Below are 17,706 nucleotides of genomic sequence, written 5' to 3' on the forward strand. Positions count from 1 at the left end.
AAAAAGGTTTAAATGTGTGTGAGAATTTCAGGTTTCAAGCAATCCAATGATGATGATTCATATGTCCTGACAGCTGCACCTTATAATGGATTATGTGAACGTTGTTTTTACAGGGAACATGTATGTGATATAAAAATACTCACAAAAAAATCACTTTACAGTGTGCACCAGAGGCCAGCTATGCAAAAAAAAAACTTCACCATTTGAGCATGTTGTGTCCAGATCACAAGAGTGTGTGTGTGTGAATGAGATTTTTTGTGTTTTTTCTAATGCATACTATTAATGTGTGAAACTTTCAACCAGCATTTTGCTTAAAAACCACTAACAGCAGCCGAAAGGGAAGTGTCGACGTCTGAGGTCTCAGCCAAGGATCAGAATGAGATGTGGAAAAGAAAGCTAGACATTTATAAACACGCTTAATCTGCAGATCAGTTTACTTTTCAGTTACGTTAAATCACACCATAATCTGTGTTCAGCACAATCTAATGTGATTCATCGTTTAATTCCAATAACAGTATCAAGCATCTGTGCAACTGAAGAGGAAAACATACATTCCAAATTGTGTCTGTTGGGAGATATTGTCATATAGACAATTTGGCCTTTGTCAGTTCCAATGTGCCATAATTATTTCTTTTGAGGCTTTTCTAGTCAAAATTAAAGTCATCAGGAGGTTTTAGTGTCAGTGCAGTGATAGGAGTCATAATGAAGAGTGGCATGCCGAATGCTAACAACCAGCTTCTCACCTGTCGCGCCTCGCTCTGCCGAGTCATAAGCTGGCCCATTAATGTGTGTGCCACGGGACAAGCCCTCACAGTAAGTAGTGCTCGCTTTCTCTCTTACCGTTGCATGTACGTTTTTTTCACAATTCTATTCTATTGTACTTCTGAATATTGCTGTATTTTTCTGCCTTTTTTGTTTCTAGTTGCTTTGTTGCATGCTTAGTGCTTGTGTTAGAATAGCAGTGGTAAGTATTAGAGTGCTTCTTAATATAAAAAAGATATGCAAATACTGGGAAAAACATTCAGATTCCTGTAAAATGTACTCATAAGTATCTTGCCACATATACATAATTTATCCTTTTTTATGCTTTTGTGGCAAATGGTTGTGGGTTTTCTTACTTTTTCTGATTCTACCATCTAATTCTCTTCATAATATATAATTTAATTCTGTATAATAACCTTGTAACATAATATAGTACATAGGCTGTCTTAAGTTGTCATAACACATTGCTCATAGAACAATGAATGTCAACTCGAATTCCGTTTTTCTTTATTCTTTTAGAACCAGAGTGCCATTGCTGGAGTTATTGACTTGGGAACAGTGGAAACATTCCCAGTGTTCAAAGCAGCCCAACGAGGCCTTATTGACCAGGACACCTGCCATGTACTGTTGGAGGCCCAGCTCATTATGGGTGGGCTCCTTAAGCCTGACTCCCCTCTCAATCTTTCACTGGAACAAGGTCTAGCTCAAGGTCTAATTGACACCCATTATCGACAATCCCTTTCTGAGCTAGAAACTGCCTTGCTGTTGGTGGAAAATACTAAGTCTACAGATGACCGAACACAAATTGTGTTGCCAGTTGCCACAGCCATCGAGTTTGGGCTCATCAGAGAGGATGTGGGACTTCGCATTTTAGAACTCCAGTTAAACACTGGAGGCCTGAGAAACTCAGTTGGAGATCTCATGAGTTTGGAGCAAGCGGACGAAAAGAGACTTTTGACTTCTAGAACCCTTTCCAAACTCCAGTCAAGGCAACATAATAAAGAGCTGATCGATCCAAACACAGCAGAACAATTAAATCTGAATGAGCTTCAACAGCGCTGTGTTTGTGATGACCACCCTGGTCTCCTTCTACTCCCTGTCAAACAGCAACCCGGAGGAACTGTTTGCCTCTGTACTGGAACAAAAGTTGGCATATTCCGTGCAGTCCAGGAAGGTCTGATTGATCGGAAATTAACTGTACGACTTCTTGAAGCTCAACTCCTTGGCGGTGGTATTTCTGACCCACGATCTGGCCACAGGATGACAATTGATGAGGCTGTTCGCCATGGACTTATGGACCAGGATCTAGCCTGTGCCATGTTAGCACGCCAGTTGCAAAATGGGGGAATTATAGACCCTTACAATGGAGAACGGCTGAGTTTGGAAGAGAGCATTCACAGGGATCTTCTCTCTCCTCGCTTGGCTCTATTAGTCCTTGAGTCTCTTTGGGCTTTCATGGGTATACTCAGGCCTGAATCCGGAGAAATCCTGCCAATTGTTGAAGCTATTCAACAAGGAGTTATCTCAGGAGAGCTTTCTAGAAACATCTTAAGGAAGCGACATGTCATTGGGGCCTTGTACAACCCTGAAAACCTCCAGGTCCTTCCCCTAAATCAGGCTGCTGAAGAGGCCCTTGAGCCAAGTGTGGTCAGTTTTCTCAAGGACATCCACATCCCAGATGTTCTTTCGAGCATGAACCAGTCGGGTACCCCATCTCTAAACCGCTTGAGCTGGGGTTCCACAAGCTCCTCTCCACCTCCATCATCTCCAACACCTTCAACCTCTCCTTCAGGTGTTTACTTGGAAACAGCACTTAAACATGGAATGAATCCTGAAGAGCAAGCAAAACAAAATCTTCTGCTTCACCTTATGACTCACAGCTATGTGGATGCCCATTCTGGAAATCGATTGGTGCTGCTTGACCCTGAGTTGGTAGAGTTGGTCAAAGCTACTCAACTGGTTGCTGGAGACTCTGTATATGAAAGTACAGTTAAGCCACGCACGTTGACCACAGATGAAACTGGGAAGCTGCAAATGGAGAGTAAGTTCAGTTCAGCAGATAAAGGGGGGAGTTTGAAACACGCTGAGTTTGAAGAAGGAAGTTCTGATGTAGTTAGTATTAGTACAGGAAGTCTAGAAGAAAGGTATAATGGAAAGAATGACAATAAATTGCTCCACAAACCACCAGTTGTTGATGGGAGTGGTTTAGCAGCAACAAATGAAAAGCGTGTGGATACAAATGCAAAAGTTAAAGCTCAAAAGAAAGAAATGTCTGATCATGAAGCTTTGATGGCTTCAGCTAAAGATATTAAAGGTCCAAATGAGCTTGAAGCAATGGTGTTCAAACCAAGGGACACGGATGGTCAAAAGACTAGTACACCCTCAACAGTAGCTAGAAAAACAGCTACAGAACCACTCAAAACATTGAAAGAACAAATCCAACCGGAAGCAAAAACAAATGAAGATGTTAAACCAAAACAATCTGACTATGAGAAAGATTTAAAATATTCCCTGACTGAATCAGAAAGGATTAAACTAAGTATAACAATTCCTAAAAAAGCAACTGACTCAAAGCATGCTAAAGAGTTTGATAAAGATTCAGCAGGGGAGATGGAAGGGGAGGATGCTGAATTGGCAAAGTTAGTCCTCCAGCTCAAACAGGGAGGTCTGATGACAGAGGAAGGGGAAAAGCTTCTCCCAGATGAGGCAGTAGCACAGGGTGTCCTTCCTGGTCACACAGCAGTTAAATTAATGGCGCATGCAGGTCTGTTTGGAGGTTTTCTAGATGCTAGCAGCTGTGAGTCACTTAGCATGGATGATGTCATGCAGGAGGGTTTACTAGATGAAGATCTAATGTGGAGTGTCCTGAAGTCAGATAAGACCCTTTCAGGGGTTGTGGATGTAGAAAAAAGGCAGATCCGCGGGGTAAGCGAGGCTGCTCAAGTAGGGCTGATTGACCCCAACACCGCTGCTCGACTTCTAGAAGCCCAGGTGGCGTCTGGAGGGATTGTTGACCTTCATAGGGATAAAAAAGTCTCTGTCACTCTAGCAGCAACACTGGGATTGATTGAGGAGGGCCAAAGAGAAGAACTGGTTGCACTAGAGAAGGCTTACAAAGGAAAGGATTCAGATTCAACAAAAACCCTTACTAAAGCCAGTTTACAGCTACAGATGGAAGGTATTATTGACCCAGAGTCCAAGTCTCCAGTGCCTCTCGAGCAGGCAATCCAGAAAGGGTTAATTAGATCTGAGGATGTTTATCAAGTGTTGGCAAGGCAGGTGGCTGAGGGTGGTGTAATACATCATGCTTCAGGTGTGAGGCTTTCAGTCCCTGATGCTGTAGATAGAGGTTTAGTGGATCGGTCCATTGCTCCTGGGCTGGAAGAACTAGAGTGGGTCTACCAAGGAAAAGTCAGCCCTTCATCCCACCCAGAAGCTGTACTTTTCCAGGCATCAACAGGAGCCATTATAGACCCTGAGTCTGGATGTAAACTGACATTGACAGAGGCTGTTTCTATGGGTCTTTTAGATGAGAATATTGCTAGTGAAACCATGGCTTCTCCTGCTGTAGCACAAGGGGTGCTTGACCCTGAAACTGCACGCATTGTGCCTTATTCAGAGCTTGTAAACCAGGGTAAAATAGATATTGAAACAGGCAAACGTTTCTTGGAGGTGAAACCATTCAGAGGTGTTCCAGATGAGGAAACAGGAGACAGCTTGACCCTTCCTGAGGCCGTTGCGTCAAAAAAGGTTGACCCGGTTCCAGCATTGAGGCTGCTTCAAAGCCAGGCAGACAGTGGAGGGATCATTGATATCAGAACTGGAGATAGGCTTCCCCTATATGAAGCCTATGAAAGAGGTTTAATTGAAGACAGTATGGTCAGAACAATTGCCACCAACCAGTTTTTGAAAGGAGGCTTGGTTGATCCTGCAACTGGACAACGCGTCTCTTCTCTCAACGAGGCCATTGCGAAACGACTGATACCTAATGACGTAGCTTCAGAGATTCAGGAGAGATTGGCTTCTTTTGCACTCAAGGGTAATGAAGGTAGTGATACACCTGTTACCTCATCAAGTGGTGCATACAGCCCTGCTGTTATATTGTCAGTGTCAAGCCCTGATAGTCCAGCAAATTGGTCGTGCGTAAATACTGAGGGGCCTTCAAAATCTCAATTTTCAAAGCAAGGTTTAGGAATTACACAGGACAATGGAAAGACATTCACATCTGTAGTACCAGATCAGTCACTGCTTAACCAACCTTCTACAGAAGAAGAAAAAGTGCCAGTGTCTGTGGAAGAAGCAGCTTCAATTGAGCCAGACCAATCCATAGACCTCTTGTGTAAGTTTGCAACTAATGTTGAGAAAAGAATACAGGAAGCCATAGAAGAGATTGTACCACAGACAAACATCAAACAATCAATGCCTCTTCCTAATCAGAAAAGTATGCAAATAGGTGCGAGTGAGACTTGTGATAAACAAAAGGAAAACGTTTTTAGAGATTCTGTTGAAACCATTCAGGCACATGACCGTGATATTGACAAAAACCCACGGGCAGAGGTCATAAAAGGTGCTGCTGTTTCAAAGTCAGATGGTGAACCTGTGAAAGTAGGGGAAAAGAAGAGTAGACCCAATGATGAGAGCACATCAATGATTAATCGTGATTCTGAAGATGGCAACCTGGCAGCAGAGGTTAGAGATAACAGGGAAAGCAAAGATGTAATTGAAGTATCAACATTGAGTGAAGAGGATTACAGAAAGAGTGGTGTGGCGATAAAGAGAGATGAAGTTGTGGATAAGAAGGTTAAACAAGTAGAGAAAGACAAACCAGTAGACATGGAATGCAGCCCTGATGCTGAGCAGTCAGACCAGTTGACCTCTCCGTCCAAAGACACAGAAAGCAAAAGCAAGAAAAAAAGGAAGAATAAAAAGAATGGAAAGGGCAAAGAAGCAGAGAGAGACACACACGCTCGAGAGATTAAACAGTCTTCTCAAATTCATCAAGATGATACACATATCCAAGGGCGTCCTGAGACCGCTGAAATTGTCTCAGATAAGCTTGCAACACAAGACAAATGTGAGAAATCAAAGATTCATGGTCCGTCAGATTCTACTGGGCCTTCCAATGTAGAAAGTGAATCAAAGATAGGTGAAAAGATTGAATCTGAAAAGGATTTGGTTAAACAGGAACAGGAATCAGTTCCAGCCACTCAGCAATCCACAGAAAATACTATTGAGGGAGAGAAGGATACATTAAAAAAGACATTATCAAAGGGTGCAGAAAAGGCTGATATGAAAGAGGAGACTAAAAGGGAGGGGCAGAAAGAAAATGTTGAAAATAGGGTGTCAGTCTCTCAGAAACCAGAACAACCAGAGAGCAGTCAGGAGGTCAAGAAAGGAAAGGAGCAAGAATTGCCGCAGAAATCTACTCTACCAAACAACGAGAAAGCAGCCTTGCTAATGAAAGCCAAAGAGAGCATTCTTAAAAAGGTGTTTGAAAAAGGAGTTAGTGAAAAGCAGGCTGCAGAGGAGCTGCAGGCACTACGCAAGGAGGTGGGGAGTCAAGGAAAGACTGTAAAGTCACAAACTCAACCAACTAAAGCTGATTTAGTGGAGAGTCATGGTGTCGGAGATGATGGTGTCAAGAGAACCAATGGTTCACCAAACGAGAGTGCAGAAGAGAAGATGATCACAGAGGATAAGACGGTAGAGACATTTTTTGACAAGGAGGATACCCAACTTTGTGAAGCTTCTTCAACTAAGGGAGAGGAGGGCAGCAGTTTTGGAGAAGGAGATATTAATACTGCTCCATCAGTCCAGTCCAAAGAAACTCTGCAAAGCAAACGAAGAAAGAAGAACAAGAAGTCCAAGATTCCTAAAGTGACAGAGGCTGATACTGAGAAGGTACTGCCTGATGAAAAAGTGGATTCTGAGGTGACGCAAACTACCACAAAATCTGCAATGGCTATATCAGATTTAGATGACTTAACAGCAGAACTAGGGATGGACAAACAAACTGATAGTCAGTCAGCCAGTGATCTCACTAGACCCTCAGTTGGTGATGAGGCAAATGAAGTGAGGACCTCTTTAATTCAAGGTAAAGCATCTAAGACGAGTCAACACAGTCCCACATATGTATGTAAATCAGAAGAACTCAATCCTAACATCAAGGAACAAACACAATCGGCATGGGTTACATCTATAGGTAAAAAAGAATCCCAATCAGAAACCAACATTGCTGGCAAATCCATAGACATTACTCAAAAAGCTGTTGCATGCAAACTAGACATTCAACCCCCAAGTCAATCTGTGGTTCTTGGCACACAACCAGATAAAACAGTAGGGAAAAGCAGAAAGAAGAGAAGGCACCAACCACCTGGAGTTGATGGCAGCAATGTTCCAGAATCAAACACTCTAAAAGAACAACAGCAACATCTTGAGTCTAAAGAATCAGCACCTTCACTCTCAGAAGGTACTTCAACAGAGTCTGAATCTCTTGGAGTCCCTGAGTCTGACTCAGCCTCTGAGAGTTGGGGGGAAGGAGAGCACGATGTCAGTGAAAGCCGAGAGATAGTGGCCAAAAAAGAAGGGGCGACATCCATGACCGGCAAGGTAAGATAGCCACTGGTAGAATTTAAGTACAGTATGTTTATTTAAGTACACATTAGAGGTTCTTTCATTGAGTATTTCCATTTTATTATGCAATGTTATACTACTACTCTACTACTGTACATGTTAGACTCAAACGTAATTAATACTCAACTACATTTCCCATACTGCTTTTGTCCAGTCCAAACAATGTATCTCCAAATCTTGTGATTTGGAATGTGAATATTTCTGATAAATTGAACATTAAAGACTTCCTTTATGTGTTGAGAACATTATCTTACTACTTAAGTGAAACAAACTCCTTAAAAAGCCTCTTGGATCAGGGTGGAAACTAAACATCCTTGAACGTAAAGTTAAAGGATCCAAACACTGGAAGAAGCTAATGTTTTGTAAACTATATGGATTACTATAGAGGGAACTTTCTGCTGCTTAAATGTATACACATTTAATTGTGTTTTATTGTATGTTTTTCTTTTTCCACAGTCATCATTGATGCGGCAAGAGTGCTTGGAGCATGACCAGCAAATTGTAGCCCTGGTGTCCATGGTAAGACACATCGAGGTCCGACTCAAACAGCAGCAGCAGCAGTCTGTTGGCCGCAGCCTTATCGCCTTGGAGGACATCATCACACAGACTGAGGTAAAAGAATGAGCATACTTACCTGATAGAGATGTGCGGTCATATTAATGTGATACCAACCAACATAATTGTACATTTTTGACACTTTAATTATTTTGCAGTTTCAGTTGTGTACTTTGTTCCTTGACAAAAAAGTGGATTGAAGGATTAAAGCCTCTTAGCAAACGGCATCAAGAAAACTTTTGTTTTCTTTTCCTAATCTGTCTCTCAGACTCTGGACCTTGAGTTGCGTGACTTGGAGCCTGCAGTCACCAAACAGGTGGAGGCTGCTGAAGAACTGTTGAAGCCCCGACCTAAAGACATTCCTCCGCAGCTCCTATTGGCTCTGGAGAAGGATGGGCGGAGCCTGGCCCGTGGGTATGAGTCTGCCAGGGCACTTTCTGAGGGCATTCTGCAAAGTCTACGAGACCATAGAAACTCATATAAGGTAAAAATATCAGTCTTGAGTAAACCAGATTAGGTGCTTATTTGTTGTTAAGGTTACTTGAAAACATTATTCTTAAGTAATAGGCATAGGTTTTTTCGAAGGATTATCGTTTTTGGTTCTAGAAGAACTTCATTTCTTAAGTGAAGATGTGTGATTTGATTCACCCTGACGTTTCTCAGGAGGCAGTAACAGCTGAGCAGAAGTCCCTGGGAGGACGAGTGGAGAATCTGCTCTCTTGGTTGAGGGAGACAGAGGCTCAGATGAGTGGTGGAATGGCGGGGATGGACAAAATGGAGACGGCAGAGAAAGAAGATCATAGTGATCAGCTAACACAGCAGCTGAATCTCTGCAAGGCAAGTTCTGTCCGATCCGAAGTAAATGTTTAGTCTTCCTTTTTAAATTATATTATGACCCAAACGTTTTTTTACACTTGAAATGCTAAGTCAGTGTTGCAAAACTATTCCTTAATGCTAATTAGACTACATTCAATTAAATTAAAAGCAATTTGAGGTTGAGGTGACACCATGACAGGTCAATAAAGTAAACTAAAAGCTATCGTCCTGTAACTTTCTAAGTTGATTACTTACCTTAATAGAGTTATTTTTTAACTACAAGTTTTCTGAAATATTATGGTTTATTATGCAAATGAGGCATTCTCTTGTTAGATGTGTGCTAATTTCCTTACATTACCGAAGAGAATTCAGAACATTGGACAAAGCAAGGATCAAAATCATATTGTTTGTTTTTGTTAACATATTAAATCAAAGGTTTTCAAAGAGTACATTTTGGATATCTCCTTTTAAGATAAGATAAGATGGACTTTTATTAATCCCTCGTGGGAAATTGTTTCTCTGCATTTGACCCATCCTAGTGTTAGGAGCAGTGGGCTGCCATTTTGAACGGCGCCCGGGGAGCCGTGTGGGGAATGGTGCCTTGCTCATGGACACTTCGGTAGCACTTGGTCTTGCCGGGACTTGAACTGGTGACCTTCCAGTTGCCAAGCCAAGTCCCTATCGACTTCGCCACCACCGCCCACAATATTTTTATACCTCCATATATATCAATAAATAGCCATGAAACAAATCAATTTCTGCTAAGTTTTTAGAAATAAGTGAATAAATATATATAAATCATGCTTTGAATCCTTTATGAACAAACTGGAAAAGTTGGTGTATGTAAGTGCTACTGAAGGGAAGATTTCTAGCTCAGCGTACGAAAAAACCGAATAAATGTTTGTACTGAATTTCACTCTTTCATGTCTCTTTTCTTTAAGGAGCTCCAGGCCTCTCTGACGGCTCGCTCCAGTGAGGTCAACAGCACTGCCTTTGACATCCAGGTGTTCATCTCAGAGCGGGCCCAGGACCTGGCCCCCGAGCAGAGCCGGCAGCTCCTGGGTCAGCTGCAGCAGCTGCAGAGGGCCTTCCACCTGGCCTCAGGACAAGCTCAGGCCTGGGCAGATGCCCTCTCCGCCCAGAGGGGGAGGGAGGAGGAGCGGCAGCGCAGGGAGAGAGTCAAAGAAGAGCAGAAGGACAGAGAGAGGCAGAGTGCAAGGGACAGAGAGGTTTGGAAAAGGATGATTGAGTCGTATTGGTTTAAAACTCTTAGCTTTTTCTCACTAATACATTTAGAATCCTGCTTTTATTGTATATTTCACAGCTTTATTTTTCATGCTATGAACTTTTGCCATGCTTTCTCACACAAAATATAATGCACGTTCTATGGAATTAAACTAATTTAAGACTAGAAACGTTAGAAGGCTGATGTAAACAAGCTAATCTTGGTCACAATTTAACTTTAGTACCATTAAATATCACCTTAAACCTTCTCACATCAATTCATATCTCTATAGCAACCCACTGCTGATCTGTTTGCAAAAGCTTTGCCACTTCACATGAACAGTATCACCACCGTCACTCCTACTTAACAAGCTTTTTATGCTCCTCTGCATGTCTCTATAACGTGTGTTTTATTAACCTGTTTGCCTTGCTGTTCCAGATTGCCACTGAAGGAAATCGTTTGTGTCACGGCGGTAACGGCTAGAGATTTTAAAGCAGAAAAGCCTCGCAGGCTACAGCGCTTCAATGTTTTTCCTCTTGTCTCCCCATTGAGTACAGAGGAGGAAGAGGAAAAACAGCCAATAAACAAATATTTGTCTCTTCTCTCTGTATTGTTTGTTGTTGCTTGACCAACGTGTATGTGTGTGTGTGTGTGTGTGTGTGTGTGTGTGTGTGTGTGTGTGTGTGTGTGTGTGTGTGTGTGTGTGTGTGTGTGTGTGTGTGTGTGTGTGTGTGTGTGTGTGTGTGTGTGTGTGTGTGTGTGTGTGTGTGTGTGTGTGTGTGTGTGTGTGTGTGTGTGTGTGTGTGTGTGTGTGTGTGTGTGTGTGTGTGTGTGTGTGATCTCTGGACACAAACTGCTCAGAGCTTGGCAAAGTGTGCTCAACACAAGAATTGTGTTACTTAGGGGTCAAATGTGCCAAGTGTGAAAAACTGGTGGTTGGATCAAACATGCAAAACATGATCCAGGTTAATTGCCTATATTAGAATCATATCATTATCAGTTTTTCTCACATTTTCTTTCTTTGGTCTTTTTTTCCCCTTTCTTCCTCATTTCTTCATCTCAGGTGGTTCAACAGCAGAAGGCCGAATGCTCCCAGAAACTAGAAGGCCTCACCATGTGGCTGGCCGGAGCTGCCAGCTTATTGGTCGGTCAGAAAGGTGGAGCAGAGTCAGGTGACGTGAACGTCTTGAAAGAGAAGCAGAAAAAACTAAAGGTAAGAAACCTTCGTCGTCACATCTAAAATATAAAGGGCACTTACATCCTTTGTTTTTCGCTCAGTGAACATAATTTCTTCTTTGACTGAATCAACATTTCTCCAGGAATCACAGAAGGACCTCCAGGCCAAAGGGGAGGCTGTTGCCGAGGCTATCCACTCTGTGGAGGAGCTCCTGGCAGACCGAGGAGAGAGTCTGAGCCCAGAGGAAAGGAAGAACCTCCAGGGGGCGCTAACCAGACTGAAGGAGCAGTACAGCACCCTCAAAGATTCAGCAGACACGTCAATGTCAGAGCTGGACACAGCCATCAGCACCACGGTGCAGCAGAACACACAGAGGGTAAGAAGAAGAGAGGTTATAGATGAGTATATACATAGTACAAACTATTTTTAATATTGGGCTCGCTTTACCAATATCTTCACACAAATGTGGTCTCATATTTGTTCTTGGGAAAGGTCCACAGAAAAAATATTTAGTTTCCTCAATAATTGAAATGGGAGACTGCATGGTTTTGTGCACACAGGAAAAACTGAGAGAATTAAGTCAAGAATTTCAAAAGAAAGTATAGTTGACGACACTTATTTAGCCTTTACCAAATATTTCAGTAATATGAAAATATTTGGATATTGCACTAGTCAATATTGTAATTTCATTTAAACTCTGATTAATTGTTCAGCTCAAGTGGAGGTGCTTCTTCAGGAACGCAGGAACATATTGAGTAGTGTCAGTCGTGGATATTTGAAAAAAAAAAGATTATACATGATAAAACTATTATTGTAAGTTATATATTTTATTATACAACTGTAAAAACAATTGCACAAACATCAGCACTAAATGTGCACAAAGAGCCTCTTGAGTGTGCACAGATTCTGTTTTTCATTTAAAAACAAATCCCAAATAATGCATTTATTTGTATTTGTATGTATTATTCTTTTTTTAAATATATGTTTTCGGGCCACCAGTGCCTTGATTTAGGAGACAGAGATGAAAGGGGGTAGACAGAGGGAATGACATCTTTGAATAGTCCCAAACTGCGATCCCCTGAATGAGGACCGAGACCCAGTACTTGGGTTGCCAGCTATACCAAGCTATACAGCGGCCCAATTATTAAAACAAATGTATTGTTGTATGAGGCACTTTGTTGACTTATTTTATGCTCATCCTCTCTTCCTCTCCTCTCCCTCAGGCTAAGGCCGAGGAGGATCTCCAGGAGACTCAGGGCCAGATAGACTCTCTGTTGAAGGAGTTATCTTCTCTCAACCAACCAGGCGGGAGAGGAGTGGGATCTGGAGACATGCCTGACACATCATTCTCACAGCCAGAGGGCGCTGTGATGTCACACACAGAGATGCTGCAGGTTAGAATCTCTACTGTTCATGTGTTTAGCACATTCAACTTGCATATTACCATCTAATGACCTTTGACCTCCCCCTCAGAATGAGCTGCAGCAGCTGCAGGCTCAACAGGCTCAGCTGCTCCAGATCACTCAGTCCACCCGCTCCCTTCTGGACCAGCCGGACTCCACCGTCCCTCCTGAGGAGAAGCAGCGTCTCCGGGCCGCCCTGGATCAGCTGCAGGCCCAGCACCAGGAGAGGCTGCAGAGCTGCCAGGTACTCCACATAAAGTCACAGCGATGCCTCAGGACTGAACTTATGCCCCCTGATCTTGGATTTCCTGTTTCAACCGCACCTTGCCCATCGCTAAAATTGTATTAATATTTGCTAATGGTTAACTGACCGCTAATGCTGTAACTATTTATTCTAGGACCGCCTGAGGAAGTCTGAGTCTCTGAAGGACGAGCTGACGAAGTTCCTCCAAGAACACGGAGGTCTGGGTACCTGGCTGGAACAGAATGAGCAGGAGCTGCGATCCCTGGGGGAAGGAGAAACTGATGCACAAGGACTGAAGGGCAGGCTGGAGGAGCACAGGAAGGTACATGCAATAATAATATAATGGAATATAAACCATGCATTGTATAAGTTCATCTTTCTTTATATTTCAGCTCTTCAGAGAACTGTGCGAGTGTATAGTTGTTGTTTAACATCCTGAAGATTCCCCACAAGGGGGAGCTATTCACCCATGTCTGACAAAATGCACCGTTTTCTTTTAAAATAAATCAAATGTTTATCTGGCTTGAACATAACCCTTGTTTTACCCCCGAAGAAAGAAAAGCACTGCTAAAATAGCGTGAACCTTGCTATGAGATTGAGAAAAGAGACGATCAAGAACTAACATTGTTTTGGTTTAAAATGTTGCGGAAAAATTAGAAGGCGGCCACAATCTGGCATTGCCTTGTCAGTTGCAGTACAAATACAGCCCTAATAATAGTATTGTACACTGGCATGTCTCTTACCTGCAGGTTCAGACTGCTGCTGCTCTTACTCCCCCTCCTATTGGTCGGGCATGTTGTGCTGAGACTCTGAAAATCCAGACTTTGTGGCTCTGCTTAATGTTATATTGGCTGCGCCTGGTTTCAGGTGCTTTGAACTAAATGTGCAGAGAAATGTCTCTCTGCATGTGAGCCGAGTGCGGCTGAGTGAAAACACACACTGCCCTTTTTTTTACCTCTAATTATCCATGGAAGGGTGAGTTTCCACGCTCAGTTTCCATACGCTCTGACATGCCGTGATTTACAGTTATCACACATTCTCATTTGAGAAACTCCACTAAAGCACTTCTGGATCATTTCCTTTGAAAAGTCCCTTGATATTACATTTGTAACAGCTTCTATCCTTTCCCAGAACATCTGATCTACCAACCTGCTGGTCATGACTATGCTCTCCATTTCCATTTTTTTTTTTTAATGAATATGTCATTATCCTGATTGATCTCCTGCACATTTCCCCATCTGACCTGTGTCTGTATTTCCAGCTTGCTGAGGATGTAATCTGCCACAAGGCGGACCTGCGCTTCGTCTCCATCTCGGGTCAGAAGGTTCTGGACTCCGTTCAAGGAGCTCTGGAGCAGGTCGGGGGTTCAGACCCCGCTCTGGACAGCACCAAGCAGCTGGTGACTGACAAGCTGCAGGACGCTAACCACAGATACACCAGCCTGCACACAAAGGTGAGGGAGGCTAGCAGTTTTTATGAATGGTGCTCAAATAAGGACTTTCTCACAGCTTTCTCTTGACTTTGAACACACTTTGAAACGTTTTTTGGTGTGTTCAGTCAACAGAGTTGGGCGGCCGTTTGTCCGGCCTGCTGGAGAGGTACCAGCAGTACCAGGATGAGGTGGTGTCCCTCCACTCGTGGCTCAGCACTCAGGAACAGCACCAAAGCATAGCCAAGCCCAGCGGAGACACCGACCCCAAGAACTTGCAGGACACACTACGACAAGTGCAGGTGAAGCACAGATTATAAACTTTCACATAAACAAGTCACAAAGCGAGAACAAAGACGTGCAGAAAAAGAGCACTTACACTACGGAAAAATATGAATGAGTCATCTGTTTTAGGCGCTACATCACGTTGAGTTAAGTCAATGTCTTGGTTAAAATTGTAAAATGGAAATTATGTGTGGACTCTTTTCTTTTTGTTTGTATTTTTTATTTAAAAAAATAAAACAATGTCCAACCAATAAACCCCATAGAACACGCTGCCCAAAACCTGACTTACTAGTAAGCAGTTCATATGAACCACTTTCAATGATCCAACAGACCTTACACATTTGATAATTATACATATCATTCATATGTGATTGTCAAATACAACCCAACAGAGATAATAGCCCTGATATAACAAAACTGAAAAAAATGTAAAAAATGAACAGTCAAGTTGTATCAAGATATTTATAAAAAGGGCCCAAAGACTCTGTTTTTGGAACTAGTTTCATCCAGAGCTGAAACCCCAATACTAATGAAAGTAACAAGTGTGTGCTCTCTGTCCTCAGCTGCTGCAGGACGAGCTGGCTGAGCACTCAGTGCAGCTGGAGAAGGTGAAGAGAGCCGGGAGAGACCTGGTCAGCACTGAAGAGTCTCCATCACTGAAGGCTGTGGACATCCTCTGTGCTGCAGGTGAGAAACTCAGTTACCCTGTGTTAATACATTCATGTAAAAATGCCATTATTGAACCAAGTCACAACTTAGAATCAGCTTTGGTTCTGGAGAAATGATGACAACCAATGCACCGAAACACAATATTCAATCTTTTTATGTTCATCTTTTTATTCATGTAAGTAATGAGACACAGACAGAGCCTCTTGTAGGGTTACATCACAGAAAAACACAGGTCATGAAACATCATCTAGACCTTCATAACAATACAATTGAAGATAACATACTCAGCAGAGAAAATACATTTCATTCTAATCACCAGACTTTGTTTTCTCCAACATAACATTATTTCAGTATACGATTTGGGATAAACACTTAAAACGTTAATTAATGCCCAAATTTCCATGACATAGTTGAGAAAGGTCATGTTTAATGTTCGCCGCTCCTTCTCTCCAGACGGCCTGGAGAAGAGGTTTGGCTCGCTCTCTGCCTCTGTGTCGGAGCGGGCGGAGCAGCTACAGACGGCGGTGGCGCAGTCGGTCAGCGTGCAGGAGGGTCTGACGGCTCTGCTGGGCTGGCTGGACAAACTGCCTCTGATCCCGGGCCCTGTGGAGCCCACCGCTCAGGCCCTGCAGGACGCCCTGACCCAGAACCAGGTACGAGTTTCCCTCAAGTCATCGGGAACACTTTTTTTGGCTAGACCACCTGCTACTAAGTTCTATAGGATTTTCAGCATTTTAACACATTTTTGGATGAGATGAATCAATTCAACTTTGTCTGTGGATGTTTAAAAGATTCTTTGTCATTATCCAATACATACTAAAATAAACATTTTATTATTGATTATATTAACGGATAATGCAATTGAAATAAGATTCACGATGTTTGAGGGGTTGATCCTTTTTGCCTTATCATTATCATTGAAAGCTAATGTATATTTATTTATATTAAAACATATATGAAATAATCATACGAGGAGTTTATCTTTTATTTACACAGCTAAAAATATAGTCAAGAACTTTGGTAAAATGTCGCTCTCAACACTGTACGTTACCATAGTAACACAGTGACTATGTCGAACTGTAACTATGTTAGTATTAATAGTAAAACGCTTTTATTTATGTCTTGTGCTTTTATTTATGTCTTAATATGTGCATATGTATAAATGTGTCTGTTGATTGTGTATATATAGGATGTACATATTTTATACATATTTTTGTATTCTGGATTGTGGGAAACAGTATTTCGATCTCTCTGTCTGTACACACAAACTGAAAGATTGACAATAAAGTTGACTTTGACTTAAGAAACGGCACATGAGATCATTGCTTGTGTTTAACCACAGGTTGAGTGAGTACAGCTCAACTAAAGTATTCCCTAAGGTTTCAAATACTATATGGATAATCTGTTAATCATCTACAGAAAATCAAAACAGTTCTCAACTGAATGGCTGTAATCTGTTGAATGCTTTTGATCTATTGTTAATTGTTGTTCTAAAACGCGAAAATTGCATTCTAAATAGAATTTGTTCCTCGTCTTTACCCAGAAACTTCGCCAGGAGCTGCTGTCCCGGCAGGGCAGCGTGGAAGCAATGCGAGACTCCATCTCCAAACTCCTGCAGAGCTCGGACGCCTCCACGGCCTCGGGCCTGCAGGGCTCTTTAGACCAGCTGACTCAGCGCTACGCCGCAGCGCAGGGCAGCCAGGCGGAGAGCGAGGCCCAGCTCAAAGGGCTGCTGCCCCGCCTGGAGAGCTACGAGCGGCTGGGGGCCGACCTCCAGGTCTTCACCCAGAACCGACTGAAGGCCCTGAGCCCGGGGGGGCAGCCTGAGCGCAGCGTGGACGACTACAGGCAGACCATCGAGGTCAGCAGTTATATCACTTCAACTGTCTGACACCTAAGAGCCTCTGAGAGATAAGTGGTTAAGTTCTACTGCTGGTGCATTCAACGCTGTCCGTCTTTTCTCAGGAGGTCAAGTCTGAGCTGGAGCAGGAAGCCGGTCAGCTGAAATCCTTCTGCAACCTGGGCACCGATCTCAGCCAATCAAAAGCTTTCAATAACACACAAAGCTTATTGGATAATGTCAAAGGAGTGTCAGATGAGTTCACCCAACTAGAAGCCAATGTCAACCAAAGGTAACATTTTTACAAGATAACACGTAAGAACCACCTTTTTTAAATCATTCAGCCATACATGTGAAGTATTACATTTTCCTCACCTTGCAGAGGAAGGTTTGGTCCTTTTTGTTGCCATTTTCTATAGAAAATCCTACATTAAAATCAATATTATTAATATGTGATCTTAACGTTGTGTTGTCAGTAGGAAATAATTATAACTATGAATGTTGTACATACAAATGGGAGTGATTTGAAGGAATATTTATAAGAAGCAACCCTTCTTATGGTTTCTGCACTGTGCCATAGATGACACAAGGGGGCAGCAAACACAAAATCATTCAGCTATGAAGTTTTTGATGTTAAAATATGACCAGCTTCAGCTCCAGTTTGACTT

The 17,706-nt window shown here is 42.6% G+C and overlaps 1 protein-coding gene across 1 annotated transcript in view; it reads left to right on the top strand.

Annotated features, from left to right (window-relative positions):
* Nucleotides 1-17,706, top strand: part of macf1a (microtubule actin crosslinking factor 1a) — a 283,339-nt gene that overhangs the window by 184,419 nt on the left and 81,214 nt on the right. The window contains 16 exon segments of the mRNA XM_034201651.1: nt 1,282-7,371; nt 7,852-8,007; nt 8,219-8,434; nt 8,614-8,787; nt 9,708-9,995; nt 11,055-11,204; nt 11,311-11,544; nt 12,392-12,562; nt 12,642-12,815; nt 12,970-13,137; nt 14,077-14,268; nt 14,373-14,546; nt 15,093-15,216; nt 15,652-15,851; nt 16,742-17,059; nt 17,164-17,330. Of these exon segments, the coding sequence (XP_034057542.1) occupies nt 1,282-7,371; nt 7,852-8,007; nt 8,219-8,434; nt 8,614-8,787; nt 9,708-9,995; nt 11,055-11,204; nt 11,311-11,544; nt 12,392-12,562; nt 12,642-12,815; nt 12,970-13,137; nt 14,077-14,268; nt 14,373-14,546; nt 15,093-15,216; nt 15,652-15,851; nt 16,742-17,059; nt 17,164-17,330 (8,996 nt within the window).

This window comes from Gymnodraco acuticeps, unplaced genomic scaffold (genome assembly GCF_902827175.1).
Source record: "Gymnodraco acuticeps unplaced genomic scaffold, fGymAcu1.1, whole genome shotgun sequence".
Classification (NCBI taxonomy): domain Eukaryota; kingdom Metazoa; phylum Chordata; class Actinopteri; order Perciformes; family Bathydraconidae; genus Gymnodraco; species Gymnodraco acuticeps.